Source organism: Temnothorax nylanderi, unplaced genomic scaffold, assembly GCF_030848795.1.
Source record: "Temnothorax nylanderi isolate EJ_2023f unplaced genomic scaffold, tnyl_v1.0 TNYL_tig0074_pilon, whole genome shotgun sequence".
NCBI lineage: Eukaryota > Metazoa > Arthropoda > Insecta > Hymenoptera > Formicidae > Temnothorax > Temnothorax nylanderi.
This window is the reverse complement of record NW_027249136.1, coordinates 405,934-427,949: the sequence shown is the minus strand read 5'-3', so window position 1 is coordinate 427,949 and position 22,016 is coordinate 405,934. Positions and strand designations below refer to the sequence as shown.

Sequence of the window (22,016 nt, the reverse complement as noted above, 5' to 3'; positions counted from 1 at the left end):
TTCATTATTTTTTCCTCAATATATTTCCTATGTATATAGGAAAATTAAAATACATGCTTACATTTCAAGAAAATTGACGCATCTGCCAATAACTCGAGGGGGTAATTAAAAATTATAGAAAGCTAAACAATAAATAAAGGTCTGCCATGGAAAATTGTCCGTACCCGGAATAATATTTATCTTGGAAATACCTCCGGGGCATAAGTCGCCGACGAAGTAATTTGCACCGAACGTCGGCGTCGCGTCGGGGCGAACCTTCCTCGTATCACCGGACGTCCCGAGGTACCGTACTTTACAACCTCTTCCCGATCTTCGATCTTGTAGAACGCGCTAAGAATTCTCGTTAAAGGAGGGAAACCTCGTATTTTTTCCACCCTCGTCCGTACTCTCCGCGAACCGAAAGGGAGTCCTTCGACGGGCTTATCTCTGCGCCTGTCGTCTTCATAGCCAATACCCATCGGGACTGCCCAATAAAAACTGTATCCGGCGTTGGCTAGCTGGTTTTCTCATTCGCTTCCACCCTCACCGCGACTTCTCGTCCAACCCGAGAAACGTCACCTTGTCTCAGGACGATCGCCCGATCTCTGTTCCAGATAATCAGCTACGACTCGAGCAGAGGTGGCGTCTCCGTGGTCACGGAAAAGGGTGACAGCACGACGAGTTTCCTCCTGGTGCAAGAAGCGAAACCGTCCGACTCGGGACGGTACACTTGTAACCCCAGTAATGCTCAACCAAAATCGATCACCGTACACGTACTCAACGGTGAGTAATCGATGATACGAGGACGCCGATCATGTGTCGGCTTCTTATCAGCTCGTGATTAACAATTGTTGTTTAGCAACAACATAAAAAAATATGCCAGAACATCAAATAATATCGGAAGCGTGAACTTCTGAGAAATCTTATGTAAATTTCATATAAGATTTTATATATAAGGGTCTTGTGTGTGACGATACATTGTGGCAAGTTTTTAATTTTTTACATTGAATAATTACATAACTATCGTTGATTTATTACTGATGTAAGCACTATTTCTCACAGCTTATCTTTAAATATAAAATTCATATTCGACAGCTCTAAGATTGTGTTTGTATATTCATGTAACTCATTTAGAAGTGGCAAATTCTCTTTTTGAGATGCGAGAATGCATCTCGTCAAGGAGAAACCGCGCCAATTACGGGAAATAATTAGCTAAATTGCATTCCATTTCGACTGAGCAACAAAAAGAGCAATGTGAAGGAAAGGGAGAGGAGGGCGAGAATGCCAAGTGCCGCGGGTCTTCAGAAAATTTAAGTGTTGCCCTCTGTTTCAGGAGAGTATCCCGCGGCAATGCAACACGGCGGTCAGGCCAAGCAACCGAGGCTGTACTCCCTTCTGCTCTGCCTGTGTCTGCTACTTTACTAATTGCTCCATTCCATCGCGCATTCTCGAAAGGAGAAATCGGAAGGCACTTTCGAGCGAAGAAAAAGAGAGAGAAAGAACAAATGAATGAATGAGAGAGTGAGTGTGAAAGAGAGAAAAAAAAAGAGAGAGAAAGAGAGAAGTATTTCCGTCACGAGTTGCGCGAACATTGCTCAGGTGTCATAGAAGCTGCGGCGAGATACGTGCGACGATGTGCATCCGATGGGGACGCTTTTGACTGTGCACCGGAACGATGAACTCTTTCGCAACGACGCGCCGTTTGTCGATGCAACCGAGCGACGACGACGTGTCCGGAAGGGCAGCGCGACGATCAGTGGACGATTCTTTTAGCGATGTGACCGCGCGCGATTCGGGACTGCGAATATACGTACGATAATACACGTAAAAGAAATATGTACATCATGAAATTCCGTTACATAATAACCGTCGATGAACGATCGGTTTTATTAACGACAGATTGCTTATTCGTGAATAAAATCACAAACTTGACGCTGTTGATCGAAAAACACACGGGTGAGTACAATTATTCGTCGGATAAATCACACAATTCCACGTTGATGAAACTGAATAAAGTGCGATTGAAATTATGGCATTCAAGATGTTGCCGTAATCGCGTATTTTCACACTTCGTTTCATAAGTTTTATTTAAACATTCCGCTCTGATTGGTCCTTGATTTAAAATTCTTCTCAAGTTCTTAAAAGCATTGGAACGTAACTTTCCCTTTAACTCGTTTATATTTCGCCGAAGATCCTCAAATTCCGATCATTCACAACTTAGAAATCCTCGAAACAATCGACTCTCTTTTCGGTACGATTGCAAATACCTCTGGTTCGAGGAAAACGTGAGTCTTTTGGGACATCTTGTACACAACACAGATAGAGCGAAAGGTGGAAAGGGCGAACGTATAACACGTATAAGCGAAGAGCGGTCGAGAACACGGAGAGGTATGCGTCGCCAGCGCGATCGCCTTTCTCTCCGCGATTAATTCGAATGGACTCGAAGCGTCTGCCGACAGTGCTGGCTCATGGACTTTCAACTGGCAAGGCTGGCGGCGAGTGCACCGAGGACGACAGAACGAATCGTTGCCATGCAACCGCGGCTTTGACCGAATATACACTTCGGAATTCACGCCTGTGTGACCATCGGTCACTACGACCAGTGTGCACCTCTGTGTACCATGATATACCGATTCTTCCCCGGCGGCATGCACAAGGAACCTTTTGTCGATCCTCCAGTCTCGTGTTCCAATATTGACGCCGCATTTCTGGCCATTGGTGAGGAGCGAAATCTCGAATTTCTACGCCGAGACCGGAAGGTATTGCGGAGGCGATTACCGCGTAATCGGATCGCGCGTCTCGGCTCTTTTCTCATCTTTTCTTTTCGCTTCTTTCCTTTTCTTCCGCGCGGCATCTCGAAATCAATTAGCGGCCGATAAAAGCCTGTGGCCTCGGCCTGTATCGCACGCGATTATCGATTGATGGCAGATAGCGATTTTCGGATTATTTCTTGGATTTATTCTCGACCAAACACGAAACACGATCGCCCGCTACTTGACAATCGTGGAACGTCGTTGAGGCTAAAGCGGCGCAATTAGCTTACGCGAAATAGAAATTGCGCGTTATGAGATTCAGCAGTAATTACGCTTCTGTTCCGACAGTTACCTCAAAAGGTGCAGAGACAAAGCGAGATTCATCGTGTATAATGATATTTGCATTAAATTCAATCGCGTTATTTGATGCGTTACAAAAATTCGAGGAAGAACGGAATCTTTTACGTCACAAAGCAAAAAAACATTTATGTGACAACAATGAAGAAAAAGATTTTTCGTGAAATATTAATATTAATGGAACTACAATCGACAGCGGTATATTTTTAAAGCAATATGCAAGTGAAATTCATCATACCGTTTGCAAGATTTTGGGATTTCGACTAACGATCATATCTTTGTCATAAAGCAAATTAAATTTCGTAAATGCATTTCTTTCTGTCAGAATTAATAGAAATAAAGCAGCATGCATGGAACGTCGGATGAAAATATTTTACAGCATGGGATTAAAATGAAATCCTCTTAATTAATTCAAATATGCAGAATCTTTCTTTCTCCACGTATGTATTTGCATTGTTTACGCAATCCTGTATTTTTTTTACCGTCACGGACCCGTCCGTGTTGGTAAAAAAAAAAAATCGCGAGATATCAAGTGAATTTATTTTCCTACTTCTCGGGGGAGCATTTCTGTAGAAGGCGGAAGATAATGAAGAAAAGTCGGTCATGCGTGCAATCCGTATATAGCGTGCACGCGAGCGAGCGCAAGAATGGTGTACGCGCGGTGAGAGTAGCAACGAGAACGCATCGTTCTAATCGATCAAGTACGCGCGAAAGATGCGCAATGCGTCCGATTCAATTAGCTCTCGCAATTTTCTTTTTTCAAACAATTGTCTATTTGTCTTTACGAGTAGTACGGAGAACTTGGAGTATAATATTGAATTTCTGCGCGATGTCCTCAACGTGACTCATAATTCTCGCTCGCGCTATTGCTGTGCCATTTGTTTCTTATATTGCACGTATTTCGTCTATCTCTCGTTGAAACACGTAAAAGTCATTACGGAAGAACTCGTCACTCATCGTTTCCTTTCAGTCTACCGTTCTTATATATAAATCGTATTTAAATCCTGATAAAATTTGCAAAATTTATTTTAAGTACATTTAAGTACATAATTTTGAAACTGCTGAAAGGACGATTCCAAAAATTCTTGCAAAAATCGATATAACTTGATGAACTTATTTCCATATATGTCATCAAAATGTATGATCGTTTAAAGATGACTTTATTAAAAAGCACTCTCGCAAAATTTTATATAATTCTTTGGTTCTATCAATCTTTTCAACGGAAATCAGAAGATATAACATTTAGATATTTCTCGTCTACTGACTACGACCGATCAGGATGCGCGTGAATAGCTATTATAGTCGGCGACCGATTTAAAATACATTTAGGAACTCGTAAACGACTTCTTGTTCGGGACGGCGCATAATTCAGTACGACACCGCGTTTCACCATCGTCGACGACGTCGGGTTCGTAACTATTAATAAAACTTCGAGCTGTCGCAAACGCGAACGGGAGTAAATGGTAGCAGAAAATATGAATAATGAATGAAAACAAAATGAAAAGTGCGGGTAAACGCCTTGAGCCTCGAAAGCGCGTGTGCGTGAGTGCGAAAGACGAACAATATCCGGTATCCGCAACGGAAGAACGTGATTAAAAAAGTTTTCAATGACCAGTAATACAATGGCTCGACCACGCGTAAGAACGCCTCTTGTCGTCATCGTCGACCGGATAATCAAGTCCCTGTCTCTAGCCCCTTATTTCCCGGGTAAAAAGATAGCGACCCTCGGCCCCTCGGCCCCTCGACCGGAGGTGAACGTTTAGTGGACCCTTCCTCCGTTGTCTCCCATCCACGACCGGTTACTTCTCCATTCTTCCTGCTGGCCGGAAAAAATCAGGCGGTTACCGAATTACGACGGGGAAAAAAAGAGTGCGAGGGTGAGATATGAGTCGGAGAAGAGAGAGGTGGTGAGCGACACACTCGCCGATCCGCCTTCATTTATCAAGTTAAAGGTGAGGTACGTCGCATTATGTCGATCGAGGTTCTCCAAGCGGACGCGATGTACGCTCGGCTTCGTACTCTGTACGCTCTCGCGCGTGTACCCACTCACACATGCCTGTGTGCTTCGCACAAGCACTGGATTAACGCGGTCAAACATCGATCGAGGGCATTAATTCGACGTTTTATATGACGGAAAGTATCATCGCGAGTGTATCCGAAATGTACATATCTCAAGATGCAAAATTGCGCCCAATGCGACAATCGGAAGATAAAATCGGCAGATATCGACGCATATTAGATGGCTCCAATATTTTCACGATGACGCAGAATGGAAAGCTTACAACGGCTTACAACGGCTTGCTATAAGAGCACTATACTTGTTTCCACGTGTTTAATTCGAGCGTAATAATAAAATGTGTTTATTGTATCGCGCAATTAATATATTTGTACAAATCACATAAATCGGCGATAAAAGAAACTTACATTAAAAATTTATAGACTCTCCGTATATAGCGAACGTACGATAAAAGCCACCGTAGCATGGCTTTTAGTAAAAAGGGTTAAACATGGAGCTTTTCTCGACTTTTCTACGCGAAGGATGTGGCTGATTTATGTACGAACGTGATTTCGAGGCATTGTAATAATTCAAGATCGCTAGCTGGCTGTACGAAGTGTTCTGTTGTATGGAACATCGTATTCTTCGATACATTTTCAATCGTGGATAGAGGGGATAGAGAGCCTCGGAACTCGGAAGTGAACATGACGCTGCGCAATACCGGAGGTTCAGGGTGCATGCAACGCGTGCCTATCGTCGTTTCTTGGTATTTCCATCCACTTTTATTCTTTACTATAATAGCATCCGACATGAGAATGCCGTTCGTGACCGGCAAACGAGACTCTCTATATGCTCGCGCTCGGTCGGACGTGCTCGTTTTTCCTCTCGTTTCGCTTTTCCGGGACGTCCGCAGCTCCGCGTACGTGCAGCCAACCGGCTTTAATTAAAAATGAGCGGCACTTTTTCTCATATTACGTCAACGGAGTAAATGTTATTGTTTCATTTCTGATTGTTACTTTGCCGACTGTCTTTATACGAATTGTTCGTACGTAATCGTATTTCTATTCGAGTGAATGAGACAATCAGAAAAATATGATCAACGTCAAACGTTATCTTCATAAAATGCTAACTATTACATAAAAGTTAAATAAAAAAGAAATCAGTTTTGTTCGAACATTTTCTTTTCGAATCAAAGGAAAGGCAATTTTTAGTGATTATTTGATAAAATTCTTTGATAGATGAAACATAATTTTTTTTACAATAACTTAATCGGCATGAACCAAAGGAATAAATGGCAAATGGTTTCTTCTTTACATTCGTAAGAACAAATAGATACGCGAATCGAATAAAGATTAAAAAGTGTAAATTCCAGTTCCTGAAAATGTTCGCATCTTACGTCGTAAATATAACAATAAACGCGTCATCAAGTGAATAAACACAGAAGAGCGAAATCTTCTAACTTAATCTGCCATTTGAGTCAATTTACATCGTCATTTATGTTAGATACTTAGGTCCGCGAAGTACAACCGCCTCGTCCGACAACCGTCTCTCCGAAGAGCGCGCCACTCATTAAGGAGCAAAACTAAACGTCGGTATAATTTCCGACTCCGGTTACAAGCGCAGCAGCGAGGTCGTTACCGCCGCGAATTAGAGTCGCGTTACAAAGTCGACGGCGACGTAGCAAACTCACTCGGCGAACGACGTCGTTGCGCGTTTCCCGAACGGAACATTGGCCGAAAACGATACCGAGCCGGGTACGTCGGGTCGGGAACGAAAGGACGTCTGTCCAGAGAGAGATAAGAGTACCCTCGTCTGTTCCTTCATATCGCAAGTCTATTTCTGGATCGCTTGGACAATAGCTTCTTTATCGCGACGAAAGTAATTCGACGAGAGTATTTCCTCCAGAGAAAAAATATCAAAGGACATTCGCGTTTGGAAAATGTCAGGGTTCATTATGTTGTCTACGACCTAGGGATAAAAGCTGATGATATAGTATTTACGATCGCGTTGGTGTCGCATCGCAAAATATCCAAGTGGACGCGCATCGTTTTTAAATTCGACACGAACACGAGCGATACACAATTACGGATTAAATTTTTACCTATCCTGCGCATTCCATGTCTCTTCCGCAGCTGGAGAGATGGATCTGTCCGCTTAGCAGTTTATAGAGTTTGTAAAGTAACTTTATACGGTTTTTATACCAGTATCACCCCTCGAGAGCCGGAACGGCCGCTGCCAAAGCGGATTCGCGAAACATGGATGCTCACGAGAACGAAATGCCTTTATCGGTCAAAATGCAATTTCACGTGTGGAAAAAAATCATATGACGGCAATTCTTTGTGAATTTTTACAACAGCCGGTCGCTCGGTGCTGCACGGTTTTAATTTACACCTTAAATAGTTGTATTAAAAAGCGGATTGAATCGTGCTTGGTAGTCGCGATGCGCGTTAGTATTCAGCGACAATCGGTGCACCCACCGACTGCGCGCAGTACTTAGATTCCACTGCCGATGCCGCTCCCGCATAATACTGGATGTGAACGTCGAGACTAGAATACGCGGACTGAGATAGAAGAATAGAGAAAGAAAGAACGAGAACGTGGGGGAAAAAAACGAATAATCGCGTAACAGTTAACATGGAGACTATGGAGAGGCGCGATACGCTTAGAGCCGCGACGGGCGGTTGCCGTTTTTCATTCGGATAGCAGGATATACGCAAATAAAAGAAGTGGTGCGTGCCGCGGTTTCGTTATTCCACCTTCGGTATCAGTGGTGCACGCTCAAATAAGCTCGTACCCGTACTCGTAAAGGAAATTCTCCATTACGATTCGTCGAGTCTCGATACTTGAGAGAACGTATCTCGAGCGAGAAATGTAATTATGCGAGTATCGAAACTGATTGTCGCGCGAAAGAAACAAGTGCAGGAAAAAGTCAGACGATGCGACCGTTCGTCCAATATTCGACAAATTCTATCGCTCAACAGTTACATGCAATATTTATCTTTTCTACTTTTGATCGATTATCTTGATTCGCTATAACAATAATGTTCCTTGTGAATAAAGTTCCGAAGGTGACTGACGTACGTGAACAAAATGAAAAAAGCCAAACCAGACCAAACGTATTCTTTCGTCGAATATTGGCATCAACAAATCGATCTGCCTCATGTTTACGCAATATTTATTTCTTCTATCTTCTTTAATCGATCATTTCAGTTAACTGTAAGATACCTACATCGCGATTAGAATGTCAATTTTATTTTTCCAATATCCAATAGCAGCGATCCAAAGACTTCTAAATGTACGTAATAATGTTCGATTTATCAAAATATTAAACACTCATCGGAGAACTTTTATTTTCAATTATCGTTGTACAACAGAATCGATCGATCGACCTTCTTTTGGTCGACTGTATATTTGCCAATTTTTCGCATGTGCAAATTTCCAATAACTACGCTGCGATGTGTATACTTTTGATTCGAAAATCTGACCAGCGAGACAAAAAAAGAGTATAAACAGAAAAACGAAAAAAAAAATGCGAAAAACCACTTTCGTTTGTTCGGCATGACGCGAATTAGTATGCAGCTCGATGCGCCGACGAGGAAGAGGATTTTAGGTGACGATTTGTTTTATAAAAAATCGACGCATTGGATGCGCTATCAAGTGCGAGACGCGCGACGTACGATGATGACGACTCGTTAGCGTTCGATGTGCGAGACCACGTAAAAAGATTTACTTAACCTTTCGCGTTTCCTCAAATTATATCTTCGTCGCCGATATTGAAGACAAGAACTCTTATTACGTTTAGATCGTTTCGTTAAAACTGAACGTTAATTAATTCAAACAAACGTGGTGAAACATGATTAGAATCGTCATCTCTTACATCCGATTCATATCCGATTTTGTTAAATCGTAAAATATATCGTAATTAAAAGTGGAGTTATATATCGCATGAAGATCGAGATATATCTCAAGATTTCGTGAAATACCCTTCGATAGTTCGAACACGGTTAGTGCAACAGAAAAGAGATAAAACGCGATAAAGATTTAGCGTGTTACTATCATACGTTCCTAATGGACGGTTCATAATAACGGAATTAATGACGAATAATCGAGTAGTTATCGTTTAATGATATTCAGTTTCGTACAATATTCGCATAATAATTATGCGCACACGCAGGTCATGGAAAACCGAATGCGGGCAGTCCCTCAGCCTAATTCCGACGATTAAATCAATGACCACGACGCCAAGCATTGATACGCGCAATCTGCATTTTCCGCTCGCGCGTTACATCTCGCTCGGGCGGAATTCACCAGAATTTGACGAATTAAACGAACATCAAACATGCTACCTGGCATACGCGCACAACAGACCATCACCTTTGTCGACAATGGACTTTCGATCGACACTATATACTTCTCTCGTATGTAAATATGTACTTAAAAGGCTGTTTAGTTGTTTAGTTGGTCTCGACAATATGACGATTGCGACGTTATCGCATTTATCACTATACATGCAGTATACACGATTCATTTTGTACGATATGCCTGTGTATGTATTCGTGCGTGCATGCGTGCGTGCGGGCGTGTATGCGTGTATGCAAGTGTATACAATATTGATCACTACGGTGACGATAAATATTAAAAGTCAAGGGAAGTAACGTCGGGATTTAGTGTGTAACGTTAGGCGTCATAAATAAACTCTACCGAGCGCGACGAAGAAGGCAACACATCGTGATATGCTGCACCGTAATTACATTGCGTACAATGTGAAACACCGCAGGTAATTCAGTAAATCGAGCGGCAATGTGACTTAAATGCAAATGTTACCGACGTCATGCGCATGTGTCACCGTAAGATAACATATTGTTGTTGTAACAATTGCATCAAGTCGATACCAGGAAGACGAAAAATTCCTCACTTTAAACCAACGGAACTCGACAGTGAATTATGCATGCGAGGTAATTTTCGCCTTGTGTGCCCATGACTAGATCAACGGCAGATCTAGGAGATTCTCAACAACCCGGCCATCGAGATAAAAGATTTCCACAACTTCATTACATAATTAACATTTTTTTTATACAATCTTGGCCAGGCCAAGATAATGCATGAAAACTATGAAAAAATAATAATAAATTCCCATTGAAATCTCGGAAAGAGAGAGAAAGAGAAAGAGAGAGAGAAGGAGGGAGAGGGAGAGGGAGAGAAAAAGAAACTCTGTATCTGCCAGTGGATGAAAGAGTGTGCCTGTGCTAATTACATTCGTAAATCTCATACGAAATCGCCGCATGACATGGCCACCGAAGATGGCTGCGTGCCAGATCGGATAGCTTTAACGTAATCTTAAAATATTCCATGTTTCCATGTGTGCGCGAATGTACGTACGTATGTATGAGCAGAACCGAGCGCGTGATCACTTTTCCGATATTCGATTTGCCGCTGCATACCCGCGAACGCTCTCATTAACCTTTAGCAGGCCAGACGTGAATGAGAGTGAGTTGTTTTTTAATGATCTACAACGGTGTTGCCGCGTGATAATTACGACGCTCGCTTTCTCTCTTTTACTTTATAATTTATTTCTCTCTCTCTTTCTCTCTCTCTTCTCTCTTCTCTCTTCTCTCTTTCATACTTTTTCTATATCTCCGTGCGCGTTTGCTCATGGAAATCGCACGCGCGGATAAACTGCGCGAAATATCAAACCGCGTCCAAAAATTCCTGATTGCATGAATGCGCGGGACGCCTCTGCAATACTTGAGGATTCGCTTCCTTCAAATGACCACTTCCGATACAATCGTCAAGGTGTCGATATTGAATCGGAGAACTTTTGTTAGCATTTATGTCAACGTGATTTCGAGACATATGCGATCGAAGAGCGAAAGTCGGATATTAACTAGATACTATTCTGATAAACTAATATCCTGAATTACGGCAAAAAAATATTTCAAATTTGTCGTTTAAGAGATATCAAGTCATTATGTAAATTTTAGACAATTCGAGATAATAAATTACTAAACGATATTTCTAAAACAATGAAATTTGTTGTGCTTTTCATTGTAATTCAGAAAATCAGCATTTTTAGCATTTAATTGATATTTGACTTGGGCTCTTCAGATAAATCTAGATGAAAGAATTATGTGGATCTTCTTACAGAGAGAAAGGAACCAACCGACAATCCCTATCGGATTAACAATAAAAAAAAAGCACTGTCGACTGATTCCTTCCTAAATAATGCGCGTCATATGTTCGCGCAACACAATATTCTGATACGCTATCGTTGAAGGTATCAACAATCACACACATGCGAAACTAGAATAATTCACAAAACTCCACATATTGTAAATATGTCAATATCCAGAGAAGACAAGATCTTCCGGCCAGGATGCCGGCGTCCAAGCGTGATCAATCCGGTCTGACCGAGAGAAGCTTCGTCTGGACTTATCCGATCTCTCTCTCGCGGAAAGGAGACAGGATCGAAATTATAGCTGTGAATATGTAAGTAAGCGGAAAAACGTGACGTATGAAAGCGCGATTTATCTCGCATTGGGGGAAACCGATCGGAAAGATGGCGAGAAAAAGCGGAGAAACTTTAAGGCTCTCTCTTTCGTAAATCAGCTTTCAGAGATAGAGGACAAAAAAGAAAGAGGGAGCGAGAGAGAGAGAGAGAATAAATCTAGAATGCGTTGCATGTAAAAAAAGAAAAGGGGCTGCCACCGTGCGAATCACAGAAGGCCGTAGAGAAAAAGGGATGGGAATGGAGGGAAATAAAGATAGTCAGGTTGAATCAAAGCGGACTCGCGAATATGAGAAGGCGCGCGAATGGAACTGCTCGTGGAAGTTTCGAAAAAACTTCGCCTTCCATTCGCGATCCCAACCATGGCACGCGGTATTCTCGTCAAGGTCGAACCTCTCCATCCCTCGGCGAGCCCCCGGTGCGAGAGGGATAATATCGGAAGAACGTCGAGCTATCGACTGATATGGGCGTCGCGCGTCGTCGCGCGATCAGTAGCGCAAAGAAATGCGGTGCGATTCGATTTGCGATCTAATCTGATGCAACGGCGGCAGGTAAGTATGGCGAGAGAAGGAGAAAAAGAACTATCTGTCGACGGATAGTTGGTTACGCGGATTTGAATTTTAGATAGGATCGCAGAGCTCCGTTGTATCCGTTAATTGTGAAGAATAACGGATCGCGAATATATATATATATATATATATATATATGAAATTAGTAATTGACTCTCGAACGATGAACGGTTCCGATAAAGTGCACGCGATAATGAATGACGTACAGTTTTGATAAAAATTCTGACGTCCGCCAGTTCCGCCACGCACGAAATGGTGGGCGTAAAATACTTTCTGAAAATAGATATTGGAAACTGATTTGATTTTCATTGTATATAAAGTCTGCCTTGTTAATAATTAATCGTTGAAATTTTAACATTTGCTATATTTAAATTTTATTTTATAGATTTAAAAGAATTAAGTATATGAAGATTTTGCACATAATTTCTATGATATTTTAAAGATATTTGTTCTGCTTAAAACTAAATTAATATTTAATAATTAATACAATAGCGGATAATTTTATACGAGAATATTTTAACATTAAATTAATAGCTTTTAATATAACGAGAAATAATTTAACTGTAAATTATAAAAGATAATTTATATAATTCAATTCCTACTCATATCAGATATAGAAAGATGATAGTAAATGCGAATACTGAAAGTCAATCAAGAATTATGGATCAGCAATTTTATATTTCCAGTAAATTCCGAAATAGATCAAGCACAGATCGGATCGACCACCGCATATCGGAACACTGCCAGTTCCGTGTTGGACGTTACTAATAAGTGGCCGTGTAAATATTATCAAACTACTTCGATCACACTCTCCACTCGTGCGAGAGTAGCTAATTAAATTAAATAAGACAAGAGTGATAAAATGTGTCGCGACAATGATGTTTAATGAAAAAAAAAAACGGTGCCGTTTACACCCACGCGTACATACACGCATATACTCACACACGCATACGCAGACAACAGACAGACAGACAACACGCAGAACGTATTCGCTCGAACGCGCGGGCGTAAATCCCTGTATTAACGTGGGATACGAGAAAACTATAAAAGAGATCATCCTCGCATTCATCGATCGGACTTATGTTTCCTCGAACACGTCGCGTTGTACGCGGCGGTGTAATAAGTTTCTATCCGTTTTACATTCCTAACTCGTTGTGTTGCGTTCACATCGTACCATTTATAGATAGGCTAATATACCTAATAAGTGTTTCGTCTAGCCTACGATGTATATTGTATCTATAATCAGAAATAAATTATCGACAGTAAATCGCTCTGGTGTTGCAACGACATCGCAGCAAATTTACCTCGCCCTACACAATGTAAGTACTCATCATTTTTGGCACGTTGATATTAAAACCATACTCGATGATTCCTACAGTACAGAGAATTAGTTTCCTATCGTATATGCGAGAGAAGGTAAAAATTGATTTTTTTTATCAACGAAAGATTTGATATTTTCTTACAATTTATCGTCATCGATGGTTTATTAAAACACAGATTTCATAGCCGATCGAAAATAAATGAGAAATAATGCGGAGAACAAAAAAATAAGATTTCATGTATTTATAAATGTATTAGATTCCAGATTCGATTTTTTTTATTTCTAATTGACGTTGATTGATTTAATTTCAAAGCACGCATATATGTATGTAGTGAAATATCGAGAGTTTAGGATTGTAATTCGTAAATAATTGAACGTTTAGTCAAACAATGATCATACAATATGGATCACTCAATCTCTGCGAAAGAATGGCAGGCACAGTGAGTAAAGTCAAACTCGAGGAATAATCAAACGTCGATAATTATAGTGTAATTAAAATCAACGATATGAGGTCCTGACCACCACTAACCATTGTCGGCACATACTCGAGGATCTCGCGCGAGAGGGAGAACGACGCCGATGAAGGATAAACGTTAGACACGCAAGACACGAATTTGCATGGACGATGCATTATCTCTACACGTGTAATATGACATCCCCATCGCACGATTACCACGAAGGGAAAGCTCGCTCGCAATTAGACCACCTGCGGTTTGGCCTAAGCTGATCTCAGACGATTACCTATTCCCCTCTGCTCTGTCGAGTCCCGCTAAACCTTTCAATTTATTCCGGGACCGCTAATTTGTTGTAGTCGCACATGTGTATAGCGTGCAATCGCGTGTTCGTGTTGCAACGCGCTACCAACGCCGTGTTGCGAAAACTTGGCCGTTTAAAATAAGTAAAAGATTCAGGCTGAGGCGTTCCGCCTTATATATTCAAAATCTCAAGTGATATTTTCGAAATTTTGCATCAAAATATTTTTGCGCTTATCCTCGTTATTCTGAGTGTGAGCTGCTAATATCTTTGAATACTTTCATGTTCCTCGTAAAGATTCTTTCTTTTTTAATCTGACGATACTCACACATAAAGGTAATGAGACATCAAAGTCGAGATTTTTTTAACATCTATATAAAAATATATTTCTTGTGAGAACGAGCTGAAAAATGTTACATGTTAAAATTTCGTATCCCGGATTTGACTGCAAAGACGAAAGCCATTAAAATAAATGATCGTACTTCGCCAGATGTCGCGACACAGAAATACGTCTCTTCGAGACAAGCGCGATTCCACATTCAGACAGCATCTCGCTATGAAAAGTAGCAATGAAGATGCATTGCGACAAACTTGCAGGAATGTGGCGCGCGTGCGGCATATACAAATGTCGCGACCAACGCCCCGCTCGAAAACTCTGGGCGATTATTCTATGAGCTTGCTCATATCACGACTTGCATAAAATCCGCGATGTCAAATCTTGGCGGAAGAGGCGATTTAATCGATATACGCCCTCTTTCTTTTAACAAAAATATAAAAATACCAATCATTACGTGACAGGCGAATAAAACTGAAGAATATATTTCGTGATTTAGGTTTCAGAGCTATTAATGGATGACAAAATCCTCTTCGACTTATTCTAAGTAGATTTTAATTAAACTGGATTTTAATTTACAGTTAAGTTACTGGGTTATTTAATATCGGATACTGAAAAATTGAGAAAGAAGATGCTATGCAATCAGAATTTTCTTTAAGAAAAAAATCGGTTTCAAGTTAATGAAAGAATCTTATAACGTGGAATAATTATGGCGCATAATCGTGGATTACAGATTCATCAACAAGAAAATTACGCAATCTGTTTCAGCGAAGAATATATAATGAAAGCAAGCAAATAAACAAGCGGATTTAATAAACAGATAAATTTAGAAATTGTCTTATATACAAGATAAACGAGGCAATGTCAATTACCGAAATGTTTTTATAAGAACTTTGAGAATACTACAGTATATATTAATTTAAATCCGTCACTAATATAAATTATAATTTATTTAATACTTTTCATAAAGAAATTTTTCACGAAAAAAAAAATATATATAACGTAAAATTGGTAAGAATTTTCAATCTCAAAACTTTTTTTAGACAATGCACACAAAAACTCTCCATTTAAATTCACTTCTTCATCAATTCTTCACGTCGTCGGTAAAAATATAAAAATCGAACAATTACAAATGTACAATATAACAACAGAAAGAAAATAAAATATAGCTGCTACCTTGCATCCTTTGATCTTTCGTTGTCCTATATAAGAAAGAAAAGACATACGTCAATGATGTCAAATGACTGTATCACACAAATCAGGTCGAAAACGGAGCTCATTATACGTCAGACAACACATATTTGTTATGTATCGCGGTAAACAAAATCGCAAGTAGACGGGGGCACTCTGCGTGTGCTACCGTTTATTCAGGTATCGGTAGGGGTGGACGGATAAGGGGTGAGCCTGGCGCAGCGCGCGCTTTCTGTGGTATTGATTACAGCCTCCTATCCAGGTGCACAAGCAGGGTCAAATCTGCCCCTCTCTCCACCACCGTCACCTCCTCCTCCTCATCCACCCCTTCTGCCGGCAGCTCTTCGTCCCTTTTCCTGATCTCCCTTTCTCCACTCCCTCTCATACCTAACCCTCTCTCGCTCCATCTTTCTCTCCCTTTCTCTCCAGCGACCTGACCTCTCCTTCGCTACCAACTTCTATCTCATTTCCACTCTCTCCCTCTCTCTTTCTCTCTTCTCTCTTCCCTCATCGCTCTCGCTTCGGTCCCTCGTTCTGGCACGCTGCCCCATCTGCACGCGTATCGAGTGCAAAGGGAAAGAGAAAAATATGTACATCGACACGCGGCTCTACAGTTGCTCTCGCATTGGACGGATTTAGATGCATTCATTCGTATGTAATCGCAGATAGGTCCCAGAGCATGTGTTTTACACGCGACTTGTCACCGGGATATAAACTGTGACGAGCGAACGAAGGAATATCCACTGCGTGAACTTTCGCGCGCACTTATCAAACGGAAGAAGGAATACGTGATACACTCAAATAATATCGTCAAAGAACGTTTAATTTTCACAATCCGATTAGATAGTGTAAATACTGCAAGTACACTTCAGCCATCAGGCGAATTATTCCAAGTTTATTATTATTTTACCAACCTTTCGCCCTCTTTTCACATTGGCGTATATATTTTTGGCTCACAAGATTGAGGAAGAAACAATGCGGGGTGAAGAACCATAATTCCCGACGACCCGGCTGTTTATCTCTCGGCTGGCGCAGATACGTTCGCGTTCATTTGTACATATCGTACATACATCCCTCTTCGACCCTTCGATATAGAATCGATCTTGAAGCCTAGACCGTCCTCGGTCGATTCATTCTCATTATGTCGTCGGTATCGGCTGAATTTTAGCGGCATCGATCGTAACCAGTGCCAGCCAAGCAAGCCGAGCCAACCAACCAAGCGAGCGAGCAAGCTGCCATCCAACCTCGAGAGAGTGCATCGAGCCATCCCCAGCGCGGACTATCGCACCAGCAACAACAGTCTCTCGCCTGCTGAGCTACTGAAGAAAGGTCCGGAGTTTTCCCCGGGAATTCCCGCGACTCGCTCGCTACCCTCGCACCGTAATTAGATCGCGCCTGCCTTTTTCTCAACGAAGGCAAAAGAAAAGAGTCCTCTTCCCCGGACTCGTTACGACCTAACCCACGAAGAGCGAGTAGGCTATACACGTTACGACGGCGATCTATATCGGTCGATTTTTCACTCGTTAGAGCGCTCTTGCTTTCTAACTTGTCGTCGGTGCCTCGTAATACGTTTATGTTAATGCGGAAGTCCGTTTCCTCCCCCCCCTCTCTCTTTCTCTCTCTCTTTCTCTCTGTCTCTCTCTCGCAAATGGTGCTGTTGCGGCGCGGGACGACGAATGGAAATCGAAGGGCGGACCTCGAGGTATAGCGCCGGTATATTTACCGGGCAAATGCAATGCGCATTTCGGTGAATTATCGACGTGGACCGTGCTCTCGGCTAATCCTGGGGAAGCACGCTGCATATAGCAGCTCTTCATAGAATTCACGCACGTCTTTCGAACAACGTGAATCTCTGATACATTGTTACAAATTAAAAACTCGATATTCTGCGCACAAAGTGCCCTAAGTAAAATCTGGCGCCTCGATTTATATATGTTTGTCAATTAAATAATGATTTAAAAAAGAAGGGCTTCGCGGAGAGAAACGGACATACGACAATGAATTTTTTGACGCGAAATTGCGCGTCGCAGAGCCGTTATTGCGCAATGAGAATGCATGTCGTGCTTAATTAATGTATGAGCCGACACTGCAGTATAGTGGCTGTAAACAGATGTACTCGATCGGCGCGGCGCGCGCGGTCTAGGCCTGAAAAATACGATCGCGCGCACTCGCCACGGCCGCTTACGGATCGATATTACCAGCTGGCGTGCCGTTATTAAGAACTGACATTACCGGTCGCAATTTACCGTGGCCAACCTCGAATGACTCCCAAACCAGCGCTTGTATAATGCGGGAGCCCACGTAACGAATATATTTCCGCAGTTCGCGACGTGACGAATTATATTTGGCGAATAGAAATTGTTACGATTCTCTGGGGATCTCGGCAAGTGTATGGGCGCATGTTCTCACCGCGCATTTAACATTAAATGTGCTTGTTTGATTCTCGTTTCGCAGTTAATTTTGATGAGATCTTCGCCGACAAGTAAAATAGCAAGCCGAGAGCGACATTTTATCTCTAACTATTATATACAGTATATACAATAAGAATTATATTATAGATATATGCGTAGATGTAACTATGAAATAACATGATAAAGGTAGTGATCTTCAGTGTCGATTTTTACTATTGACTTTCGCGTTATCTCTTTGTTGAAATATCGAAAACATTTCAATCTAATCAGAGGATTTCAATAGGCTTTATTAGTTAGTTTGTTTTGTTATCATTCGGCTCAAAGTTATTAATGGCTATCGCAAGATGCTTGTATATGTTAAGGAAACTAACTGGATTGGACTTTTCTTCGTTGGTAATGTGAGAAAATCGAAGAGAATTTAATCGCTCTTAATCTTTAAATCTTATTTTTGTTACTTTAATTAATTTTTATTAAATATATTCAAGATTGATAGACACAGAATTTAATAAGAATATAAAATCATATGATTAAGGATTCGTCGTTGCTAAAAGAATGTATGCGTCGAATATTGCGAATGATGAAAATAAAAGTCTCTCACCAATAGTAATAGTAATAGTAGTAATAAATCCAAGCGAAAACTTATATAAAATGCGTAATGTGATATATTTTGTATAGCCATTACTAAAATAAAAATGGAATAATTATGTCAAACCGTAGAGAGTGATTGACATAAACAATAAGAAAATGCTTATATATATAATTAAAACTTCAATTTTAGGTAGTCATTCAGTTCATATTCCGTCATACAAATGACGGAATAATTGAAACAAATTTGTCGCACCATTTAATGATTAAACTAATTAATTAATTAAATACTGAAAGATAAGGAAAAGATAGAAAGGTTCCATTAGTTACATTTCTCGAGTCGTAATCCGCGATAAAGGAGCGATATGTATGTGACTAAAATAAATTAAATAGCGGCAAATAAAACGTTGCATCTTCTTTTTTACGCGATCGAAACAGCCGATACAAGTAGACGTTGCACGTTGGGCAAACTATTTTTATTGAACTTCGCAGCACGAGCGTTTCGAATCGGCTTTTAATCGCTTGGCAAAGTGTGTGGGGAACGTATAATTAATTTTCAGAAGTTCCATCACGAAGTTTTGGCTCACGTTTCTAATTAAACCGAAGCCGAACGAAAGTATTTGAATTAGTTTTCTAAAAAGCCATTTTTTTTACAGTAACCGCACGCGTCCGAAAAAGTCGCCACTCTCGCGTGAAAATATCACGAGATATTTTGCACATAATGAGATAATATTACGCTATGGCTTCGCCAATAATTCACGTTATAGAACAATAATGAATGACATCGTGTACTTTGATAACGCGATGTCCGAAACATGCATAATGGATACAACATATTTAAAAAACCTTGTAACACTGTTGTAATCTTGTAATCAAAGCAAAATACCACATGATCTGTTAATAATTTTACATAATTTACAATCTTACGTATATATCTTACTCATACATTGTATGTTTGTTTACAAGTTCAATGTATGTTTTTTGTCGAAATAATTTATATATGAATATGTACACATATATCGTACGTGACGCATAAAAAAGTTTCTCCATTTGAGATATATTTTCGTAAATTCTCTTTAAATCCAATAATCAACATTTTATTTGCCACCTTGCATATAGGTAAAGAATTAGTAGCATATTTTAATGAGATACTTATCATTATTGGAAAAAGAGATCTTGTACGTTTTAAATTATATATCCGGTTCAAGAAGAAAGTTTTTTAGTTCGCTATTCTTTCGAAACAGATTCTCGATATTCATACATATCACTAATTATTGTACAGTAAAATGACACCCTCTGCATCTATATTACTCTGGATCAGATCAGTTTCCTTTTTCTTATTATTTCAATTCTGAATAAATTATATCGTTATCTTATGTAATTAGACCTGAAAGTATATATAATATGAGACTGCAACGGAAATAATTCATTAGGATTAAAATCTACGGTAAAAGAAAGGATAAGAAAGTTATCTCGTGATAGTATAAGGATTAATATCTTCCTTTGCCCAACTACAGCACAGGTTGGATTTGCTAGAGTTAAATTCAAGCGCACACACACTGAAGAGAATCAATAACGCACCGGGTTCAAATAACGGTTGTCTAACCCCGGTTGTCTAAAAGACCCAGAGAGATTTATACATAGGCAGGGGGTTTTCGGCCTACGTCGAGCGAGTTTCATATATTCACGATCCACGGGTACACCAGTATTTTAAAAGCGCGAAAAAAGCCGAACGTGTGCCACAAACAATCGATAAAAACATTTATACTCCGAAACGGTTACAGGTCTCGGGAGTCCTATTTCTCGCATTACGAAAATCCCCGTTGGAATATAAGACATGGTCGTGCCGCGTCATAAAAGGAAACGTGACGTGTACTCGAATGCCGTTAATGACGCATAGCATTCGCGAAAATCACGTCTCGAGACCGTGCGGCCGCGAGCAGAAAAGATCTAATAACGGACCATTAATCTTACTTAAGCGGCCGCGAGATAAGCGGCTATAACAAATGACAAATTTTTGGCCACGACAAAAACCCCCTCCTTCCTAATCTTTAATTCGGATTATAAGTACTGTCACTTTGTGTGCTCGTTGAACATTTAATTGCAACGAAGTACGACGTTGAAAGTGACATAGAAATGAAGACGAATCTTTGCTATTCTCTGTACAAAAAATCTATATATATATATACAATATAAAATTGTAATAAAAAGTTAAGTATTGATATAAATTGTACAAAAGTTTATATTTCTTAAAATATTAAAAACTCTACTTGAGCATAAATATATATTCTTAATGCATTCATCTCTTATCGCGTATTGTTTAAAGTCTAAATGGCAAACATCGGAGTCGGCCTTACTAAATCCTTCATACTAAATCCGGATATTCGTTATACAAAAGTTAGGTGTGATATCCGTAATTATTCAATAATAAGTAAAATGTAGTTTTTTTGTTACTGACGCAGACAATTAAAAGCCGCAATATTGAACATTTTTAACAACAAAATTGAAATGATCAACGGCCCCCATTAATCGCGCCAGCATGGCGACGAGATTTATCACTGGCGACACAACGGCATCGCAGCGCGTGCAACGCGTGCGCTTAGATTCTGCCTGCACTTTAATGCACGTCTGGTTTTCGTGAAGGCTGTCGCGGTACGTATATGTGTTTGCGCGTTTTCTCCTTCCTGCTTCTCCATTTCGTCTTTTTACCCGCGAGTCGTTCGCCCCGGGCGACCCACTTTCCAAACGGACCGTATCGCGTGAGAATGGGACGTCGCCGTCGTCTTGAGGGAAAGATATATTTCGTTATTATGAAAATAGCCGATCTTCAAAGGGTAAGATCGACGCTACAACCGTTTCTGGGGCGGACGGACGGAAGGATGGTAGAAACACTAGCGGACGAATTTCTGCGAAACGCGTATCTTCCTTTAGAGACCACTCGACACTAAATGCATGATTTATGTGATACTCGAAATTGTAAAAAAAAGGAAAAAAGAACGCTGTCATCGAGGACGAATGAAAATATTCCGTGTGTAGTTGCAGCCAACGCGGGTAAAAGGATTGCTCGAGTATCGACACATAATTGTATAACGATGCCAATAGATATCAGATATAATATGCACCATGTTTCAGCTATGTTTCAGCCATATTGAAAAATATTTTAAAGAAATTCTTATACGGATTCTTTATTGACAAGCATAAGAAGACACTTCTTTAAAAAAAAGATGCAAAAAAACTTTTTTTTTTTTCAAAATAAACTAAA

At 40.4% G+C, this 22,016-nt stretch overlaps 1 protein-coding gene across 11 annotated transcripts in view; it reads left to right on the top strand.

The window, feature by feature from the left end:
* Window positions 1-13,426, top strand: part of LOC139774149 (neurotrimin-like) — a 307,096-nt gene extending 293,670 nt beyond the window's left edge. For 10 of the 11 annotated variants that reach the window (XM_071709175.1, XM_071709170.1, XM_071709171.1 and 7 more), the window contains 2 exons: window positions 594-762; window positions 1,313-13,426. In XM_071709175.1, coding sequence (XP_071565276.1) covers window positions 594-762; window positions 1,313-1,404 — 261 coding nt within the window. In that variant the 3' untranslated portion in view covers window positions 1,405-13,426. The remainder of the gene's footprint in view (window positions 1-593; window positions 763-1,312) is intronic. The other variant, XM_071709176.1, reaches the window with a different exon arrangement.
* Window positions 13,427-22,016: the final 8,590 nt, after the last annotated feature.